Consider the following 20236-nt stretch of genomic DNA (forward strand, 5'->3'; position numbering starts at 1 on the left):
CATTTACACCAGGACAGGGCACATCCAACTTCACGCCATATGTCATGCAAGAACTGGAGAAAGTCAGGACCGATGTAATTCAAATGAGTCACCCAGGAGAGACCTTAGGGTCACCCAGAGGAGCAACTTGCTCTTCATGCCCTGCAGATGTCTTCATTTTTCTTCCAGTTCAGCAAGTCCATCAGCAAAACTGTCATGCCCTGGGGAGAAAAATGGAGGGGGAGGCAATGGTCAGAAAAGACAATTCCCAAATATGCAGCAGGCAGGCAGGAAACTGGCTCCTACAGACTTTCTCCCCTGTGCCTGACTTATCCAACAGGAGCTACAACTGTCATTTAGCAATCACTTGTCTTTCCCTGTTCCTCATCAAACAGACAAATCACGGCTGGATCCCATCAGCGGAAGCTCCCATATGGTGACTGTCTGATCTCCCTCCTTGTATAAACACGTGGATGGGAAGCCTGTTCCGAGGCAGGGCCACAAGCTAATGGTGACCTCTGGCCTTTGCAGTCCTCTGAGAACAGTGAGCAACAGCCCAGTGGGTGCTGGGAAGTGCCTGTGATCTCAAGCAGTTGGCAGAAGACGCTGACTGCTCTCTGCTGAGCTTCTTATATCACACAGTGCAGCTGGCTCTGGGCCCTGCTGAGACGCCATTACAGAAGCAGCTGGACCATCTTCTATGGTTCCCCACAGCCTCTGTTGTCCATGCTGAGAGTCAGGCAATAGGCCTTGGGGTGCTGAACATGAGCAGGGGAAGCTGTCCAAGCCCTCCTTTCCCAGGCAGAAGCAGCTCATGTTTCTTTGCCTCTTTGGTATTTCTGCCCCAGCATTGCAGCAGAGGGACAAAAGTTGTCTCTTCCTTGCAGATTCTGTCTAGGGATCAGTAGAAAGTGCTCTGATCTTTCCCTACAGCCCCTACAGCTACCACCTTAGGCACAGCCATCATTAACGTTTCGGGGTTCAGATCCCAAAGGGGTCTCTGATCTCCCAGATGTCCCAGCATAGCACACCCGGATCACCATGAGAACAGCAGAGATTAACCAGCCCAGTAGCTGAAGCCACATGTTCCTCTGCTTGGCTCCAAGTGAGCAAATGCCACAAGCCTAAAGCCAGGCTGGATACAGATGTCAGCCCCAGTCTTCAAGGTTCTTTCAACTGGACTTCCCATGAACTCTACCAAACGTACCAGAAAAAAACTGGATCTACTTTCAGGATCCACCCATTTGCCATGCTATTGTTTCAACAAAGCACACCTTGGGAATTGCCAAAGGGGATTGGGTTCCCATACTGCTGTCCAAGGTTTTCCTTCGAGGGCGAGGCATCATATGTCTCACTCCTTAATGATAAGGAAGCATGATGGGGTTGAAGCATACCTGATCAAGCCCCTTTGCAAGGAAATTCCTACACATTTGGGGAGAGTCTCAGTGTCACAGATTCCCCCCTAAACCAAATGCAGTGTGGTACTTTCCTGGCAGTTATCATCTGTAAAAGGTGACTTTTGGAGAGTGGACCAGTGCAGCAACTTCTCCACCTTTGGTCCACCTGTGAGAACATACTCAGTTCTGAATCTGATTCACAGCATCCCACAATAGTCCTGGAGACTATAAAGAATCAAGAATTTGGGACTCATGGGCAGTGCGTATCATAGGGACCTACATGAATGTTTTCCAGCACTTATTAAGGCCTAGGCATCTTCTGGAACAGGTTGACTAGAAGAAAGAGTAGCTGGGGAGAGGAGGGTAAAACAGATGTAGACTCTCCTCCCTGTCATTAACTTTATCTGCCATGAAAAGGGTTTACTCACCTGGCAGGGAGCAGAGGCCACCTACTGTTGCCTCTCCATCAAGCCTGCAGCTGTGTCAGCTGGGCAACCTCCCCTTGCAAGCAGTCTTCTGAGGCCAGACTTGCATTTGTGTGTGTGTGTTGTTACTGTGGGCATTACTTACTCCTATTTCTCCTTCTGGTTCTCCTGCTTCCTAGTGCAGAAGCAAGACAGTGGTAAAATACCTCAGGAATACATGTGTTGGAGGGAAAACATGAGAACATTCAATGGAGGTGGCCTATGGTGATACAAGTTCACTCTTGTTGAAGTAGTTGATAAAAAGAGGTTTCCCAGTCAGCTCAGTGAAGATCTCACCTTTCAGTGCCCTCCACACAGTGAGGATCACATTCTTCAGTGTCCTCCATACAGTAATGACCATGAGTAAAAGCTCCTTAATTTTCTGAGTTTTGATTCTGTCATGTCTGGGTCTAGGACCTTCTTGGGTAGAAACTCTCTTTCACCACTGAAGAAGATAATTCATTTGTAAGGATCTGCTCAGCAGATCCTCAGCAGAGCCTAAATACAGCTTCCTCAAAAAAACCCAACAAACCAACAGGTAAACAAGTATGTTCAGACACCAGGTTGTGGTTTGGGTCCTTACAGAGTTGATCAACAGAGACTTTTTGAAAGCTGATCCTGCCATCTGCCTTGACCCCATCTCAGCTGTGTGATAGTTCATTACACTGTGCCCAATCTCAACCTCTTCTTCTGCAGCAGGGGATGAAAGGACACTCAACTCCTCTTTTTGAATGGGACTGGGAAATTGTACACTTCTGACAAAAACAGAGGAGATACCTTGACAGGGAGGTGTGTGGCATCAGCTTTCTTCCCCCTCCTTCAGAACTGTCTGACCTCCTGCTTTGCTGCACTGTGCCACAGAAGACTTTTAAACAGAGTCCTATTTTACACGGCAAGGTTAAGGGATTGCTAGGAAATGTTACAGGCTAGTAGCACCCTTCCCTGCCATAAATATTATTCCTTCTCCTATGTGCTAATTTCGGCTGAGCCAATACCTTCTTCCACCTACAATCTCAAGACATCCACTCCAATGTTTAATACTGTTACATATCCAATGAAGAAGCTTGAAAATTTTCCGCTTACTAAAGCTTTACTCTTTTTTTTCTGCCTTTCCCCCTTCCTCTGGGAGGGTGATAAATGACTGAAAATCAAGACATGATAGAAGCTCTTCATTCATCAGATACAGTTGCAAATCCTCCTGAAGTCAAGTGTGGGAACCGCGTCTGGGACAAAGCGTGGCCCTGTGCCCAGACCTGCCTTCTCCACCTTAACAGCAGCATCTGCTTCCCAATATGGCAAGCTCTGCACTATCTCAGGCACAACTTGAAACTTTGCAGCTGTTGCCACTCTGTGTCTAGCTCTAAATCCAGCAAGGAGGGAAAGTCTGGGATAGTGGGGGAGTGCAGGGCACTCATTTTCCTGTACACAGGGAGGGGAACAAAGCTCACATGCATCATGCAGACGCACAAAACTAAGCCAGTCCTCACATAGGAAGGGTCAGGCAGTCCCAGAGCAGGTGAACAGAGTGCAGACACCAATATCACATCCTGGAGAAAAATCTCCTCTTTCTTACAGTCTTGCATTTGTAACTCCAGAGGGCTATTCCCTAAGTACAAAAGTTTTTTTGATAGGCTGGGGGAAACTTAAGCATTTGCCACCATATGCAATAAGAATTACTAGGGTCCAAGTTTACCAGCCCTGTCCAATGCTGAACCATGGGTTGGTTTCTTCTCTTTTGTTCTTCCTCCTGTCCAACTCCCAGGATGGAAGGAACGGAAGGCAAGCTTATTACCTAGACAGGGCCCATAGAGACCTTCCAATCATACTTGCTTTTCAGGTCATAAGGAAGTGAAAAGCAGATGAGAGCCCAGGCACATGCCTGAGTTGGAGGTCAGTTGTGAAAGGCTGGATGCCTGTATCAGGAGGCAATAAAGTCACAGAATCATAGAATTGTCAGGGTTGAAAGAGACCTCTGGAGATCATCTAGTCCAATCCTCTCTAAAGCAAGTTCTCCTAGAGCAGGTTGCACTCCAGAGAAGGAGACTCCACAACCTCCCCGGGCAGCCTGTCTCAGTGCTCTGTCACCCTCAAGGTAAAGAAATCCTTCCTCATATTCAGATGGAACTGCCTGTGTTGCAGTTTATGCCCGTTGCCCCTTGTCCTGTCACTGGGCACCACTGAAAAGAGCCTGGTGCTGTCCTCTTGACACTCACTCTTGAGATATTTGTAGACATTGATGAGATCCCCTCTCAGTCTTCTCTTCTCCAGGCTGAACAGGCCCAGCTCTCTTAGCCTTTCTTCATCAGGGAGATGCTCCAGTGTCCTAATCATCTTTGTAGCCCTTCACTGGACCCTCTCCAGTAGCTCCCTGACTCTCCTGAACCGGGGAGCCCAGAGGAGTCAAGAAGGATGTTCCTGAAATTGGGGGAAAAATGTGCCCCTCAATGTGAGAAAACTCAAAATAGAAAATCAATAAAATAACCAGACAAAAAAGATCAGCTCAGTCTTCCTGGGAAAGATCCAAGGGTGAAAAACTAATTCCAGAAAATGAGGTCAACCTTCTCTAATAACCATAGCTACTGTTTGTGCTCCAGTGAGACATGCATGTGTGGAGTTTACCTCTTCTCTATTTATGGATTTGGCCTTTTGACCTGGAATTCAATGCTTCTCAGTTGATCCTGTCATGTTGTGACGGGCCATATCCTGTGTGTTTATTGCATTGGCACCAGTGTTGTCTTTATCTAAAGGATGAGGGAAAAGAGCAGTCCAGGGCTGATACTAAAATCCATCATCCATCCTCCCTGTCCTTCTAAACAACTAAATTGGATGCAACTTCTCACTTTACTTTTTTCTGCCTTTTTTCTCAGAAGGGACCTCTAAAGTTACTGTAAACCCTCCTGGAGAGAACATCTGTGCAAGCCCCACTAAAGATGGGGGGTTTGGTACCCAATTTAGAGCAAGGAGTATCCCATCATGAGGTGGGACTTTAGGGGATTTGGGAGATTGTGTTCAATGTCTTTACAGCCTTGGTCAGCAGAGACATCTTCAAAGCTGATGTGGCCATGTCCTTTGAACCCATCTCAACAATTGGATAGTTCATTATGCTTTGCTCAATCTTAGCCTCTTCTAATGCAGCCCAGGCTGAAGGGATACTTAAATCCCCACTCTGAGAGCGAGCCGGTACTCACAATGACTCTACCACCAGTAGGGAAGGGTTGTGTGAGGATGGAGGAACGTGTTGGGGGCTCCTCGGTGGAATCTCAAACTCTCTGTTTCCACCCTTGACTCATCTACGCTCAGCCATTTCAGCCCAGTCCTTGGATAGGTCTTACTAACCCCTCTCTGAAATGACTCTAGCCAGAGCATCACCAAAGTGTGCAGGGTCACCCTTTGTCTCCCTGTGCCAGTTTTTTTCTCAGGGTCTGGACAGCTGGGTTGGTTTAAAACATGTCACAGGCTTTGTGGCATTTGATCCAGCACCTTCCTGCAACTGCCAGGGATGCTTCTGCCTAATCCCAGTTCATATCAGGAAGATGAAAAGAGAGGTACTTTCCTCTAGGGTCACATGGTGGTAGCTCAGTGGCATTGTGATGGCCTTGAGCTGGTGAGTTCTCAGTAAGGAGATTTTTGTTCCTACAGAGTCACAGGAAAAATTACCTGGGGAGGGGAAAAGGGGGCAGCAACATCAGTTTTAGTTTATTAGAGATGTTCAGGCATTATCATTGTGAGGAAGGCTGGGGCCCTCTCTAGTGTTTCCAGCACTTCATAAATTTCAGAGAGACTTAGGGCAAGAAGCCAGATGTTTGGGAGAAATTCTGAACAGTAAAGACAAGTGGAATTTTTTTTTTTTTTTGGGTAGTGTGTATTTTTTCCCATTAGTTGCAAGGCTATATTTAGAAGGGGGGGCGGGGGGAGAGAGAGATTAGGCATTTCTTCGTATTCTGTAGTCACTCCAGTTGTTCTGCTTGTAGGAACAGATGTCTCTTTCCTGGGGTGATAGCATTCAGGTCCACGAGGAAATTTTCTTACCACCAGTTCCTCTAACATAGACGGGAGATCGGGCCAGAGGTAAGTCAGTCCGTCATGGAGGAATATACTGCAGGGACCATTGCAGTGAATGCTTTGGGATATTGGTCAGAGAGAAATGGGGAGCATGGGATTGGAGAATTGACATCAGGGGGCCAGGAGGGAATTGCTGGAGACTGGACCCCAAGTCCAGAGTGGAAAGCATGGCTATTGCAGCAGGAATGGCAGTGGAGAGGGTCCTGCACTGAACACATGGATGAGCAGTTCAGGAAGCCCCTGGTTCTGTCTGTGCAGCAGGTGTGGAAGTTCGTCAGGAGGAGCCCAACCCGGAAAGCTGAGCTGTGCTGGCAGCTCTGAGGGGCTGCAAGGGGCTTGTCTTGCTGTAAGCTCCTCTGCTTTTGGGTTTTGGGGCAGTGCTGTGGTATTTGGTTGTTTCTCAAGGGGATGGGGGGTGATGAAAAGTGTGCAAAGGTACTGGCTTTCCCTCATTAAAAGTACTATGCCAGCTCTTGTAAGGAGTAGGGTGATGTCTTGTTCTGTGTATTCCCAGGCATAATTACATTGTAGGCAAATGCGTTCAGGAAGGTTTTGGAAACGATGAGAGAAGGCGGTGCACTGCCTGGCATGGGATCAGCTCTGATGGGGGATGTTTTACCTCTGTTTGAATGTGCAGCAGGGTGCAAGCTCAGCTCTAGGAAAGATGCCGTTTTCTTTCTCTGAACTTGCTTGCTGGGTCAGTCTAAGGAGAAGCAGATCTTTTCCAAGGTCCTTAACCAGGCACCTTCAGAAATGCTCCCTGACTTCACAGCAACATGCTCACCGAGAGCTCCAAGGTTTTCCAGGCTGACCTGGTTAATCCAAAATCTGCCAGACCCTGAAGGCACCGTGGGGTCTGTCTGCACAGCACAGTGTCATACGTGCCTAGCAAAGGAAAACACAGAAACCAGTCTCCCAAACAGTCAAGATTTGGTTGTCCATCCTGAGATACCTCAAAAAATGTCTGCTACCTGAGCAGGTCTCCCATCTTGCTACATTACCTGGGCCAAGCCTACTCCTGGCTCTGTGCCTCAGTTTCTCCCTGCAGTCAAAAGAGCAGCACACCTTGAAGTGAGTGCTGGGCTGCAGAGCTGCATCCATGCCAGGCTGGTCTGCTGCTCATGGTGGACCTGACCTCTCACACTGCTGCATCACCCTTTTATCCTTACCTGCATATATGCCACTTTCATTCCCTGTGCTCCCTGGGGTGCAAACATTGTCTCTTCTGTCCTGCATTCCTGGGCCATGCAGGACCCCGGGTGTTCCCCAACAGCAAACCTCTGTTGCTGCTCTTCCCCCACTGTCCTTCTCAGGCTTCTTGCCAAGGGACAGAGTAACCAGGCAGCCAAAGGCAGAAAGAGGGAAAAGTGCTCAAAGATCACTAAATGTGCAATTTAAAATTTCCTTTTCACAAGCAAGCAGCAATGCACTGGCCAGATGTTGTTCAGTTTAATCTCCCGCGATGTTTTTGCACTTGCCTGTGAAGTTTCTGTATGTGCCTATATGGTAATTTTCACTGCAGAGTTCTTTTACACAGCCGTGACAGCTGTTATTCCAAACTGACATTTCTAGCACTTTGTCCCAGTCACCCTTGAAATGCTGGATGGATTACTGTAAACCCAATAAAATCAAATGCATTTATCTCTTACTGTTACAACCTCCCAAGAAGACAGCGGCAAAACCATCTCCAGTGACTGGACCTATACAAATCCAAATCCATGTTTAAAAAAAAAATTTAAACCCTCTTGGAAAAAAATTTCCCCCCAAAATACGTGCTTTCCTCTTACATTATAATGGTCCACAAAGGACAGAGAGGGATGCACACAGAAGTCATGCTCTGATTTCTTTTAAAGTATCAGAGCTAGAAATACACGGCATCTACTGCAGAGTTGTCACTCCATGCTCCCTCGTGACAGATGGCACTTGGTACTAGCCCTGACAGGCTATGAGGTATTGGTCTTCTAAATGCTAACAGCACTCTCTGTAGAGCATTATCCAAGATAACATTTCTCTCACTCCAAGGCCAAGATCTGGTAATGCAGAAAAGAGGGATGGACATAAGAAATGCAACGGTATCAGTAAGGCATTGTAGACAACTAAATGTTTCAGGAGAGACTTTACACGGTGTGGTATAAACAAGCAAGAGGAGGTGTAAATCCTTTATTAGCACTTTAAGGTGACCGGTACTATCAAGCCTCATTAGAGATGTGCTGAAGGATCTCTGAGTGCCCACCACTGCTTGGTGCACATTTTCAGGTCTGGAGAAGCAATGTGTGTACAATCCCACTTTGCTTGTACATGTACATCTGGGCTCCTTCTTTCAAAGGTTGAGGCATTACTGCTGCAAATGGACATAGAGGAGGTATAAGCTCTTAAGAAATATGCCAACACATGAATTTCTAGCTCTATGTATCTTTAGGAGCTTCATTCCATATTTTCCATGCATGCTCAGGACAGGGTTGGGCTGGGGGAGGGCCAAACAGACCTTTCCAAGTTTTAAATGGATTGTCTCTGGAGTGTCCAGGACTGGTAATCCACCACCTGGCTTTAAGCAGCAGGTTCAAGCCTAGATGCAGTGAGTGGGCATCTGGGTCAAACTGAGTGGCGTCCCTCCCATCTATGTCACTTTGCTCCACAAAGAAGAGGAATGCAGTGTGGAGAGTTGTGCTCTCCCTCTTCTAACTGGCAGTGATCTCTCATGGCCTAGGATGACCTGTTGGACTAAATCATTGCTTGGGCACCCACAGGCTATTGCTTGTCCTAAACTAAACCAGTTATCTGGGTCCTTCACTTTCACAGGATCTGATTGTAGCCTTAGTCTTTCTGGGGATCATGGGGTCCACCCATGTGCACACGTAACATTGAACACAGCGTGGTGGGTGAAACAGATCACAACTCACAGCAATACCCATAGCCCATCCATAGCAGGGCCCTGGAGATGGAGGACCACAGGTAGGCTAACTGGGCATATCAGAGAGGAGGCAAATGGCTCAATAGAACATCAGCAACACCAGCCCAACAACCAACGTTGCATCAGCCTCCACACATCCTTAGTCTGTGACTGCTTATGTGACTTGAAGGACAACTCCTGGCTATGCCTGGGACTGAACATCCAAGTTTTTCCTCTGGCCAGATGAGAAATCTGATTCTCATGGGCAACTTTAGAGATGCAAAAGTCAGTAAGGTGGGGTTAATCCCTCTTTCTGCTGTGCAAAGTAAGTTCACGTCTTCCTCCTTCCAGACAAAGGCTGTAATTAAGCACATGATCATTCAAACTTCTGGACAAAGTAGGAGTTGCTGGATACAAATCACTTTCTTCATTACACATGGGCAAGTATGCCACTGCTGACCAGAGAAGACATGAGAAAATTAGCTACCACCTGTCCCCAGTCAGACTGGTTCTGCCATGAGGAAGATAGGATTTGATATGAATCTGTAATTATTTTACTTCAGGAAAGCAATGAGAGGCAGGCAGTGCTCTCTCTTTGCAAAGAAGACATCCAGCCCTGTTTGCAGTGTTTCAATGCCAAAGCAATTGTGAATTTGCAGGGAATAAGACCTAAGGATGTGTGGTGGAGAGTGCTAGCAAACTCCTTGTAGATTCTTATTAGAGGAAACAAGGATCACTCTCAGTGTTTACTTGTGTGTTTGTCAGCTCTTATTTCCTCCGTCCTCCTAATGTTTTTTCAATCTCTTGGCTAATTTCAACCAAAATTTGGCAGAAGGAAACGATCACCTCAATTTTCAGGAAATTAGACAGCAAAGAGAAGAGAAAGTTAAACAAGTGTTAGAGCCAAGGGAAGAGCTGGAACGTGAGTGCTCATTAAGACAGCCAAGTGTCCACATGGGAAAAAGTCATAATAAACATTCCAGCCAGGGCAAAGCATTCATCCAGCCCTGAAAACCACTGCAAGACATGAAACCATTAGAAAGCAGGTGTCATTTAATCTGGCACTCACAAACTATGTATTTTGTATGTCCAAAGCACCTTCTATTTCCACAGCATTGGAGGGGAAGGAATAATCCAACCCTGGACTGGGTTTGACTATTTCCAATGGCAATTCCCCAACAACTGGGTATTTCACATACTCTGTCCGGCTGCCCTGAGATCTGGAGGCTTCTAGGAGACATCATTGCCCAGGAATTATGTGAAAGCAGAGATCTGATGCCTGAAAACATGGGCTCTTCCCAGCCCTGGGAATAGCTTCATTTCTGCTTCAGGGTAGGATCCTTCTCCCCCAGGCATTAGCTCCCTTCTCACAGCCTGAGGACTAGACGGGCACCAGCTTTTTCTTTTCAGCAGCTGGAGTAATTATCTTTCTCTCCCTTTCTCCCTCAGTTCCCACTGCCAGCAAACCCACCCTCTCCAATCTGAGCATGAGGCACACAGAACAAGCTCTACCACATATAGGGCAAGGTCCTTGACATGCACAAAAACACCATATTTGGCCAGTTTGAGCCCGAGTTGAGTAAGAGCTTGCCAGAAGGAGATTCATACAATTTAAACTGAAAGAGAGTGAGTTTAACCCTTCATTTGTAAATACAATGATAAATCACCCAGGGAACTTTAAACACGGAAAGGCTGCAAAGCTAAACACATGCTGCTGCCACCCCAGGCAGAAGAGTAACACTAGCAGGCAGGACAGGGTGAGGGGGACGGGGGGATGATAGAAGAGACAGGTTGCCATGTTAGATGTTCTAATTCAGGGCAGGGAGATGAGAAAAGCTGAAGCTGTTTATACTAAATAATACTTTCTCACTTATTAATGTCCTTTTCATCTTTCCAGTCCCAGTGCATGGTTCTCTTGTTCTCTGTCTCAGGGTTTGCATGCAAAGATCCTATCTGCACACACCGGTAAATAACCCTTTTGGCAAGCAGTAAGGACAAAGCTCAGTTGCCTGACCTGCCTTTTCTTTTGCATCCCATTACTTGAATTGCTGAGCCAGATCCAAAAGTCCACTGAGTCAAGGAAATTAACTTCAGCAAGTGGAGGGTGAAGCTTAAGGCTGACACCAAGCAAAAGGTTGGGTGGAGTGAAGTACAGGATAGTCACGGATATCCTCCTGGGGCAGACATAACATGGAGCTGCCCATGCTAAATGGACAAGTGCGATGCCAAGCAGCGAGTGAATGAGTGAGGGAAAAGGCTGAAGGACCTGTTTCAGCACAGTGACCATCTGTTTCCTATTTGGCCCAAGAACAATGGAATTGGTTGTGTCACGCAACAATGAGAAAGTATTTCGGAGCAAGTCCCCCTCTCCCAGGGCAGAGCAGGGACCTTTATCAGAACGAGGGAAACCAGGTCAACCTCCAGTCTCTGTCCCTCCCCTTATCCCATTTCTACCCAGATGCCTGCTGTACTTTTAAGGAAATGCTACCCACAGTCTCACAGCCAGAAAGACAAAACCCAGCCTGAGAGGTATAATATAACAGCATAGGCCAACTGGCACGGTCAGACAGCACTCAGAAGGATGCGTGTTTACCCATCTTGGGCTTTGCAGACTGCCAGCTCCAAGAAATAAGGATTGCATGGAAATCTGTGGGGCTAAGAGCTGAATTAGGCATGAAGAAAGCAGAACTCCTAACTCTGTGAAGATTTTAAGGAGGGGGTTAACACAAAGGCTATTTAGTCTGTAAGCAAAGGTGATTGTGGTTCTTGCAATTCTGCATGAGCTAATGCAATAACTGCAAGTAACAGATAGTGCAAAGCATAGCAAAATAAATGTTTGCAGAGGCTGCAAAGCTTCTCATGCATTTAGCCATGCCCCTCACTAACTGCTGTATACCACCACTCCATGCTCATGGGTAGCTGAACTGAATCACTTCAACACCTGTGTGAGTGTTATTAGTATCAGAGAGAGAGACCTGACTGGGGTAATTTTTGATCTTGGGCTTGGGGGGCAGAATTGGAAAACTTTGGAAATATTTGCTCTTCGTCAGACACGAGGTTATGCTGTCTTGTTCAGCCTACTATAAAATGGGGCAACGTACCTTTCCCAAGTGCTTGGAGTCCCACAATGGAAAAATACTTAGCAGCTCTTAACCAGAGGTTTGGTCCAGCTCCATGTCATTAAAAGCACTCAGAGGAATGCTGTTGCTTTGCTAGTCCAGTTCCCCATCCTTTCTGCTTGTGAGCCATGAGACAAGGGCAGTCACATAAAGAAAGAGAAAGGCCATTCACCCAAACATCCATCAGTAACGATTTGATTAGAGAAAGATTTTTCCCACTGCAGCCCAAAAGGCAGGTTTCCCACAGCCTGTCAGTGAGGAAGTCTTCAGAAATAATTAAATTTGTTGGGACTTCTTTCATGTAATTGCTTAGATTTTGAGTTTAGTTAGGGCAACAATGGACTGGGAAAAGGCACAAACGCTAATTCAGCTCCTCCTTTGCATATTGTTTGGCAAACAAAATGTTACCTGTTATTTTTTAGCAGTTGACAATATCTGGAATTTACATCATTGCACAGGGGGCTCAGTGGAGGAGGTGAATATGTAAGCCAGCATGCTGTACATACTAATGATTTATATTTCTGTGAAGGTACACTGTTCATAGTGAATTCTTTCCTGCTAGTCTATAAAGTGCCCCTAGGTATGTCAATAGCATTGTGAGGATGAGGAACATTTAAATGCATTTTGAGTTACTGATTTCACTGAGGTAGGAAAGGAAAAATGTAAGATGAATATCAGGTGTTTCTGATAAAGGATCTGAGACTGAAAAAAATCTCCCAGAGGCGGCAAGCTACTAACAAGATGTAAAATCAGAGCAAGCAGCCAGTGCCTTAGAATTACAATAAGAAGACAAATGAATATGCAACTCAATACACTCTAGTGCATGCTTAGGGATGGGATAAGTGATTTTGTCTTCTCCCCTTGCTCATCTACCTGTATGAACATAAATATACAAGCTCACGCTGCACTTGAGCGGCAACAAAGGTTTAATTCTTTGGTTTGCACTGGTGCAGTGGCTTCTTGACAGCATCTGCAAAGAGAAATCTGGGAGCAGATCCAGGCATCTGTTTGTTTCAGTTTGTTTTTGTAATTAAAGAATGAAACAAACAGAGAAGATCAGATGGTGAGAATACTAGAAAATCACTAGAAAATGGGCCAGCATTCTACATCCTCCCCATGCATCTTTCTCAGGTGCCAGACTTTGCAACTCCGCTACCTTCAGCCAGTCTTGGGCCCAGTTTTTCCTGTTATTCACAGACAGCGTGCTTGGCACAAAATGTAAAGAGACGAGACTCTCCCCTAGGAGTCTACAGGCTCAATCAGACCCAGACAAAATAATGTGAACAAGTGTGCTACTTTGGCTGCCACCGGAGTTCAGTGCAGGGTGAGGTAATCTGGTCATTCCTGAAACACAAGATGTTCCAATGCCTGGTTGCTGCTGGAGATGGCCTAAGTGCAAAAGTGGACAAAATTTAGGATTATTCCTCTTTGCCCAGCAGTTCTTTAGGACATTACAGATGGTCTGACCCCAGGCTTCAGGATTTCAGTCCTGCAGCATAATCTAGCACTGTCTTAGAACTCAGGAGGACTTTATAGTTGAGCAGCAACCATTCCAATTAATAATTCAAGTAGCTTGAATGAAGTTAGGTAGCTTGAATGGCTACCTAAACAGAACAAATTGCCATTTGATTATAAATATCCCAGGTTCAAGGATATTAAAAGCCAACTTTTTCTTTCAGACCACTCCCATAGACTAAATGAGAAGCAACAAGAAACTAGAGCAATCACCAGATTCCAGGCCAACAGACCCAAGCTCCATCATAATGGCAACATCACTTCTCCAAAAATTTCCAGAGGGAACTTCACACCTGGTCTTCTAAATTCTCAGTCCTAACCTCTGCTTTTGCTCAACAAATGTCCTGCTTCATGCTCACCTAGCCTGTATGAACCATACACAATAACCACATCTAGGCTGTAGCATCCCATGAGGACTCTTGATCTTGAATGTTGACATTTACCAAACATACTTCATTCCCAGCCCTCTCTAAAGTGAGAAGGGGCAGGAAAGAACCCACACTTTGATCACTCAGTCCTCCAAAAAAGCCTGCCTGGCCATATCCTATGACCCTACTCATGTGTTCAGGCTGGGAACTGCTCTATGGAAAGGGCATGGGGGTTATGGTGGACCTTAGGCTGAAAAAGAACCAGCAAGCAGTGTGTACTCACTGCAGACAAGGCAAAGTACATACTGTGCTACATTAGGAAGTTCATGGTCAGCAGATGGAGGAGAGTTATTACATCCATCAATTCATCACTGATGGCGTGTCCCATTTGGGACCATGCTGTTCAGGGCAATGTTGAAAGACAGGTGAGGGTCCAGCAGAGCCATTGGAAGGAATGCTCCAGTATCATCTGAAGCTAACCAGCTGAAAAAGAAAATGTCTTTGCAGAAGACTTGGGCATCCTGGTGGACGCCAAGTTGTACGTGAGCCAGCAATGCACCCTTGTCAGAAAGAAGGCCAACAGCCTCCTGGGTTGCCTTAGGAAGAGCATTTCCAGCAGGCTCTCTCCCCTCTGCTCAGCTCTGATGAGACACGTCAGGAGTGCTGTGTCCAGCAAATGCAGAGATTTCTCCTACACCTCAGTTCCACAGCTCTTTATCCCAGAAAGCTGGAAGCTTTCTGCTTTTGTCAGTAGGTGTGAAGTTCAAGAGCTTGAGTGTGACAGCTAGCAGGGATTTGTTGTTCATTAGCAAGCTTTTTGGTGGCTGGCCAGGAAAAGACTTTAGCATTTGTCAGTCAGGCTCAGAGCTGCTGTGACATTCTCTGCACCCAGTTAGGACCATCTCTGCAAAACATTTGCTTTTGTTCAGCAGGAACTCTCCTGAGGATCCACTTTTCTCTGGAAGGCTTCTGACATAGGTAGTTTCCTCCTCTGCTTTGCACATGGCTACCAACAGCTTGAAGCACATCAAAGGCAATGAGACACCTTCAGTCCATCCTCCCAAGCCCCATAAGCAGCAAAAAGGATTAGTGCAGGCAGCAAGCCAGCTGTCAGAGGATGGGGCATGCTTGGGGTAGCTGGATATTCAAACTCCCTTAGCAATTCAAGCCTTCTTCATGGAAACAAACAGCCTAGGCACACTGCAGTTCCCGTGAGCACTGGAAGATGGGTTTGCAGCTCCTTGTCTCCTAGTCTTTCTGCACTTGGCTTGCTGGTAGTAGAGATTTCAGACCCTCATAACTCAAACCTTTCAGCATCATTCTCTGCTGATTCAAGCTGATTTTTTTAACCTCAAAGTCCTGCTCAGCTGCATTGAGATATTCCAGACATTTTTCAACCATTTATTTTTATTGAAACCAGCCAAGTCTCTGTATATATTGAGCTTTTTTTTATCTTTTTCATATACAAATCAGTTTAAAATAGTGTATAAGTCAGGAATGATTTCCAAATTAAGCTGTCAAACCCTGGCAGGAGTAGCCACTGATGCCCTTGGTTTGAAATCTCCCGGCTGCTGTGCTGTGAGTGTGGATCTCTAGAAGATGCCATACAACCTGCTTGTGCTTTGCTGGAAAATTCAGCCATCCTTTGATTTCAGGAAAGTCTTACAGTTCCTGAAAATGCTGCCACATGTGACTCTCTAACGGGATCACCTGGCCAAGGGAAGGGATGTGATATTTTAGGAGTCAGATGCTGGGGCTATGGTTGTGCCAACAGGTTGAGGAAATGTCTTCTGGCTGCCAGCATTATCCTGCTCCCATGGCATGGTAGGAAGAGCCTCCAGCTGGAAAGAAGCTTCTCCAGTGGAGGCAAGACTCAAAAGAATAAGCACCATGTTCAGGAAACAAGACTTGGTAGGAGCCTTATATTGGCCTGACCCTCCCTGTCACAGCAGAAAATGGCCTGTGCCCTCCATGAGCACCAATGCACCCTGCCTGGACTCAGCAATCCCATCTATTTCTCTGGGCTATTTGCCACGTGTTTGGCTCAAACATGACCATGTGTAGGTCCCCCAATTTTTCTGTCTCTGCTCTCCTCAGCATAGTTCACAAATCTGTTCTTGCTCAGGCCTTAAAACCACTTTTGCACTAGGCAGAGGAAGAGAAACTTGAAGTTTGTCTTCTCCAGAACATGTATCTGGAACCACAAGAAGACAGTAATTATAAGCCCAGGTATTTTCCTAGCTGTTATTGGTAAACCCATATTGACAGATGAGACACTCCAAGAGTACAGCAATATCTATAACTACAGAAGATGTACAAATGTTTGTTAAAATGTTCTTAGATGACAATATTTTGAGTCCTGAGGAATGCTGACATATGCATCAATATACCTCTGCTTCTTACCTTCCAGATCACTAGGAAGTCAGTGACCATGTCGACCCTCTCCACCCAACTGCCAGCCCCTGACTCTATCAACTCCACCCAGCAGCCCAACTCCAGCATCTATTTGTTCTCCAAGTTCATCCATCCTGACAAAGAACTGTACAAAGAATTTTACAGCCTGTGGATTGCCCTGATGGTAGTCAATGCCATCATATTCCTGGTGGGTGTTGTGCTGAACAGCTTGGCGCTGTACGTCTTCTGCTTCCGTACCAAGACAAAAACTACCTCTGTTATTTACACCATCAACTTGATTGTTACTGATCTCTTGGTGGGCTTTTCCTTGCCTGTCCGGATCATCATGTTCTACAGTGCAGGGGACTGCCTGAATTGTTCCTTGGTTCATATCTTCGGCTACTTTGTCAACATGTACTGCAGTATCCTCTTCTTGACATGCATCTGCGTTGACCGCTATCTGGCAATTGTACAGGTGGAGGTCTCACGTAAATGGAGGAACCCCACCTGCGCCAAGGGGATCTGCATCTTCATTTGGATCTTTGCCACTGTGGTGACTTTCTCCATCCTGATCATGGCAATACAGTTTGCTGCGTGCTGCCTCTCCAAGATTCTGGCCCTGATGGTCTGCGAGTACTTCTTCCCTCTCGTCATAATCATCTTCTTCACCACCAGGATTATGTGTGCTCTGTCCAAGCCCAGCCTCATGCATCAGAGTCGGGAGAGGAGAATGAGAGCTGTGCAACTTCTTATCACTGTCCTCATCATCTTCATGATCTGCTTCACACCTTTTCACGTGCGACAGGTAGCAATTTCCATCAACCCAAACATGGCCCATGATGTCAGCCTCCTTGTCTACCATGTGACAGTAACTCTGAGTAGCCTCAACAGCTGCATGGACCCCATCGTCTACTGCTTTGTCACCAATAACTTCCAGTCAACCATGAAAAACATCTTCAGGAAAACTGAGCCAGAGCAAACCAGTGTGGACATCCTGGGTATGAACAAGAACCCCAAGGGCTCCAATGCAATCATTGCCTTCTCAAACACAATAGGAAGCCCTGTGAGCTTGCCATCACCAAGCAGTGTCCAGATATAACCCACATCTGATGGAATACCCTGCAGTAACCAGTGTAAGGATGCTGGAATATTGCTAGGATGCATGGTACTATTGTCTTTGGCCTCTTTGTTTTTCAAGCTGAGGTTCAGAATGACAGTGGTGGAATTTATTGTCCAAGAACATTGTGGTCTGTTTGGAAAATTGAACTTGCAGTGCTTAGTACCATTACAAAAGAGAGTCTAATAATTACTGTTCCCAATAGGAAAGTTTTCTTTGTATTTTAATACAGACATTTTGCTAGCAACAAATTCTTTACTGTAGTTTTCTTTTCATGTTTGACATAATAATGTGACACTCCTAGGATGACTTAGAAAGCAGGAAATCTGTTTTCTATGAAACCTTTGGGCCCTGGGCATGTGCTTAAGAGTAAAGGGTAAGACAGATGTTTCCACAGCTATCCACGACAAAGATTTTAGATGCCAATGGAGTAGGACAGGAAGTATTCTAACCCACCTGTAACTAGTCATTTGTTTCTGAAGAAGTCTGAACCTTCTCAGATAAGAGAAGATGAAGTCAGGTAGTAAAGTCTCCTCTACTGTTTCAGTTATATGAAAAAAATACATGTGGGTACATTCTTGGGGAGAGGTCAGGGATATGTTCCACCTGCATTTGGATCTCATAAACTGCAGATGAGCATACAAAAAAGCTGTGAAAATGAACATTCTTTCCAGCAAACTCTGCTATTCTGTTCTGCTTGATCTCCCTGAAGAACATCCAATATAAAAAGCAGAACGAGACTATGATGTTCTACTATCGTTTGATTTTCCTTCCTGGCATGTTGTAAATTCAGGGCTTGCTATTCTAACTCCCACCGTCAGTCCATCCACTCAGTCACTTAAATGCTGATGCTTCCATGGACAGAAAAAAAATCCACCTTAGGCATCTAGGTTAACATTCAACCCAGTACAAAGTCACTAGGATGATTTAAGAGCCATGTTTAAAAGGTGTGTGAGGCTAAGGATGCCACAAAATTCTGTCCACATTGGTGGGTAGATGGTTTAGATCACATTGTACCAATTAAGCAATGCAAATACAAAAAAATATCCTAGAAAAAAAAGCAAAACCTGCAGCTTGAACATCAATAGCTGTTGTTATTGCTCCGTATCTCCTCACTCACAGGTCTACTGCCCTTGCAGCTGGAAGGTTACTGTGAATTCATCAAGTCTAGTGAACAGCTTTTCCTGGCACTCACTAGTGTTACCATTCAGAACAGCAGGCTTTACTGTTGGTCCAAGCTACAGCATCCTAGAGCACTCTGCTTCCCCAGGGTCTGACCATGGGACAGCCATCTTCATTTCACAGGAACACAACATAACCAGTGCTTCAAACTGCCTCTTGCAACTGAGTTTGGAAGTTTGCCTCTTGCAACATAAATTTATATATTTCCCCTGACAAATTCATTGGCAATAAACACTGAACAGTCAACAACACTGCAATACAGGGGTCTACCCAGAGATGAGTATAGTTGTCCCTAGGAGCACAGGATGTCCCAGTTCCTGTTCCAGGCAGTGGAGTCCATGGAGAGGGATTCATGGAAGCAGAGGCCTCCCAGCTGAGTGACCATGGCCTCCATGTTGCCTAGATCTCCAGGGATATACAGGGCGCCCAGACACCACCTGCACATGGAGACACTAATGCATGCATCTTCATCAGGACCAAAGTCCCCAAAGGGAAGGACTCAGTTGCCAATAGACCAGTGCCTAGTGTCATGGTAGGCATGATGGGGTGCTGCCACACTTCCAGCTCCTACTGCACAAGGCTGTGGTTCTCCTGCAAGTCTGGCACTGTCCCGATAGTCCTACCTTCAGGTATGCCAGAGCATTCAGTTCTACTTGGGTGGCTGAGTCCTGTGCCTGAAATAGAATTATGTATCTGCAATCTACAAACGGGCAGTGTTCAGTCAGATAGTGCAGGGATCTACAAGTCCCACCCAGAACATCAGCATGACACTGTCAGCTGCAGTTGCTCCCATTAACTCAGGCTCTTGATCATCCTGGGGCTCAGCAACTGCCATTGCCAGGTGTGTGACCCCTTTGAAGCTTTCCCAAGCAATACAGCTGACTTAGTGCCCTTTTTCTGGGAGCTCTATTCCTTTGAGGAGGATTTTCCTTACAAGAGGTTGTGATGAGGGCCACCAACACTGTACCACTATCACATGGGATGTAAGAGTGTTGTCATGGTCATTGTTTCCCATTTTAGATACAGCCATAAACATGGTGAGCCTCCCCAGGGCCAAATTGCCCTGTGTTTTCCTTCTGCCTCATCTATTTCATTATTGATCTGTAAATCACTGTCATAGGCACCTAACAGCCAACACCACCTTCTTGGAAGCTCTCTGTTAAATGATGCATCAGCACACATGAATTAGCTTTGATTTCCCAGCTAGGCTCACCACTTCATGTTTCTGCCACCGTTTTCTACCAGCCCCTCATCTGGAGGAAATATTTTATGCTTCAAAGGTCTGCACTTCCCTGCAAACCCCAAAACCTCGTGTCCACTGACCTACAACACATTCTCAGACCTTTCCATGCCATCTAAGCTGTTTGTAATGAAAATGTGTGTCACGTATACAGAACTGTTAACAGTAATGTCTCTTGCTAAGACTACTTCAGAGAAACAGAAGGAAAAATACAGGCTCAGTGCATAGCTTATTTTAGTTTCTTCATTCCAACAAGCTACAGCTTCACACCTCCCTTTCTTTTGCTATCAGAAGTATTTTTGCCACATACAGAAATATCTTAACATCTTTCTCAATACAGTTGTTCACTTGAGGTCCGTATAAAATCCCTAAGATTAGTTTCTCTAGATTTTTAAGTTCCTAAACAGAGTTTCAGTTGAAGCTCTGTCTTTCTACTGTAAACTTAACTTGTAGTAGTCTGAATTCCCTTTACTGTCAGTGTATTATTCACTCCCCATAAAAGCCAACTG

The 20236-nt window shown here is 45.8% G+C and overlaps 1 protein-coding gene across 1 annotated transcript; it reads left to right on the forward strand.

Annotated features, from left to right (window-relative positions):
* Positions 1–5817: 5817 nt before the first annotated feature.
* Positions 5818–17486, forward strand: GPR20 (G protein-coupled receptor 20). Its single transcript, XM_037381166.1, has 2 exons — positions 5818–5908; positions 16205–17486. The coding sequence occupies exon 2, from the start codon at positions 16226–16228 to the stop codon at positions 17285–17287; it is 1062 nt and encodes a 353-aa protein (XP_037237063.1). The 5' UTR covers positions 5818–5908; positions 16205–16225; the 3' UTR covers positions 17288–17486.
* Positions 17487–20236: the final 2750 nt, after the last annotated feature.

The sequence above is a fragment of the Falco rusticolus genome, chromosome 3, assembly GCF_015220075.1.
Source record: "Falco rusticolus isolate bFalRus1 chromosome 3, bFalRus1.pri, whole genome shotgun sequence".
Classification (NCBI taxonomy): Eukaryota; Metazoa; Chordata; class Aves; order Falconiformes; family Falconidae; genus Falco; species Falco rusticolus.

What these genes read in the sequence shown, in the direction of transcription:
- GPR20 (XM_037381166.1), top strand. Translation starts at nt 16,226, where the DNA reads ATGTCGACCCTCTCCACCCAACTGCCAGCCCCTGACTCTATCAACTCC.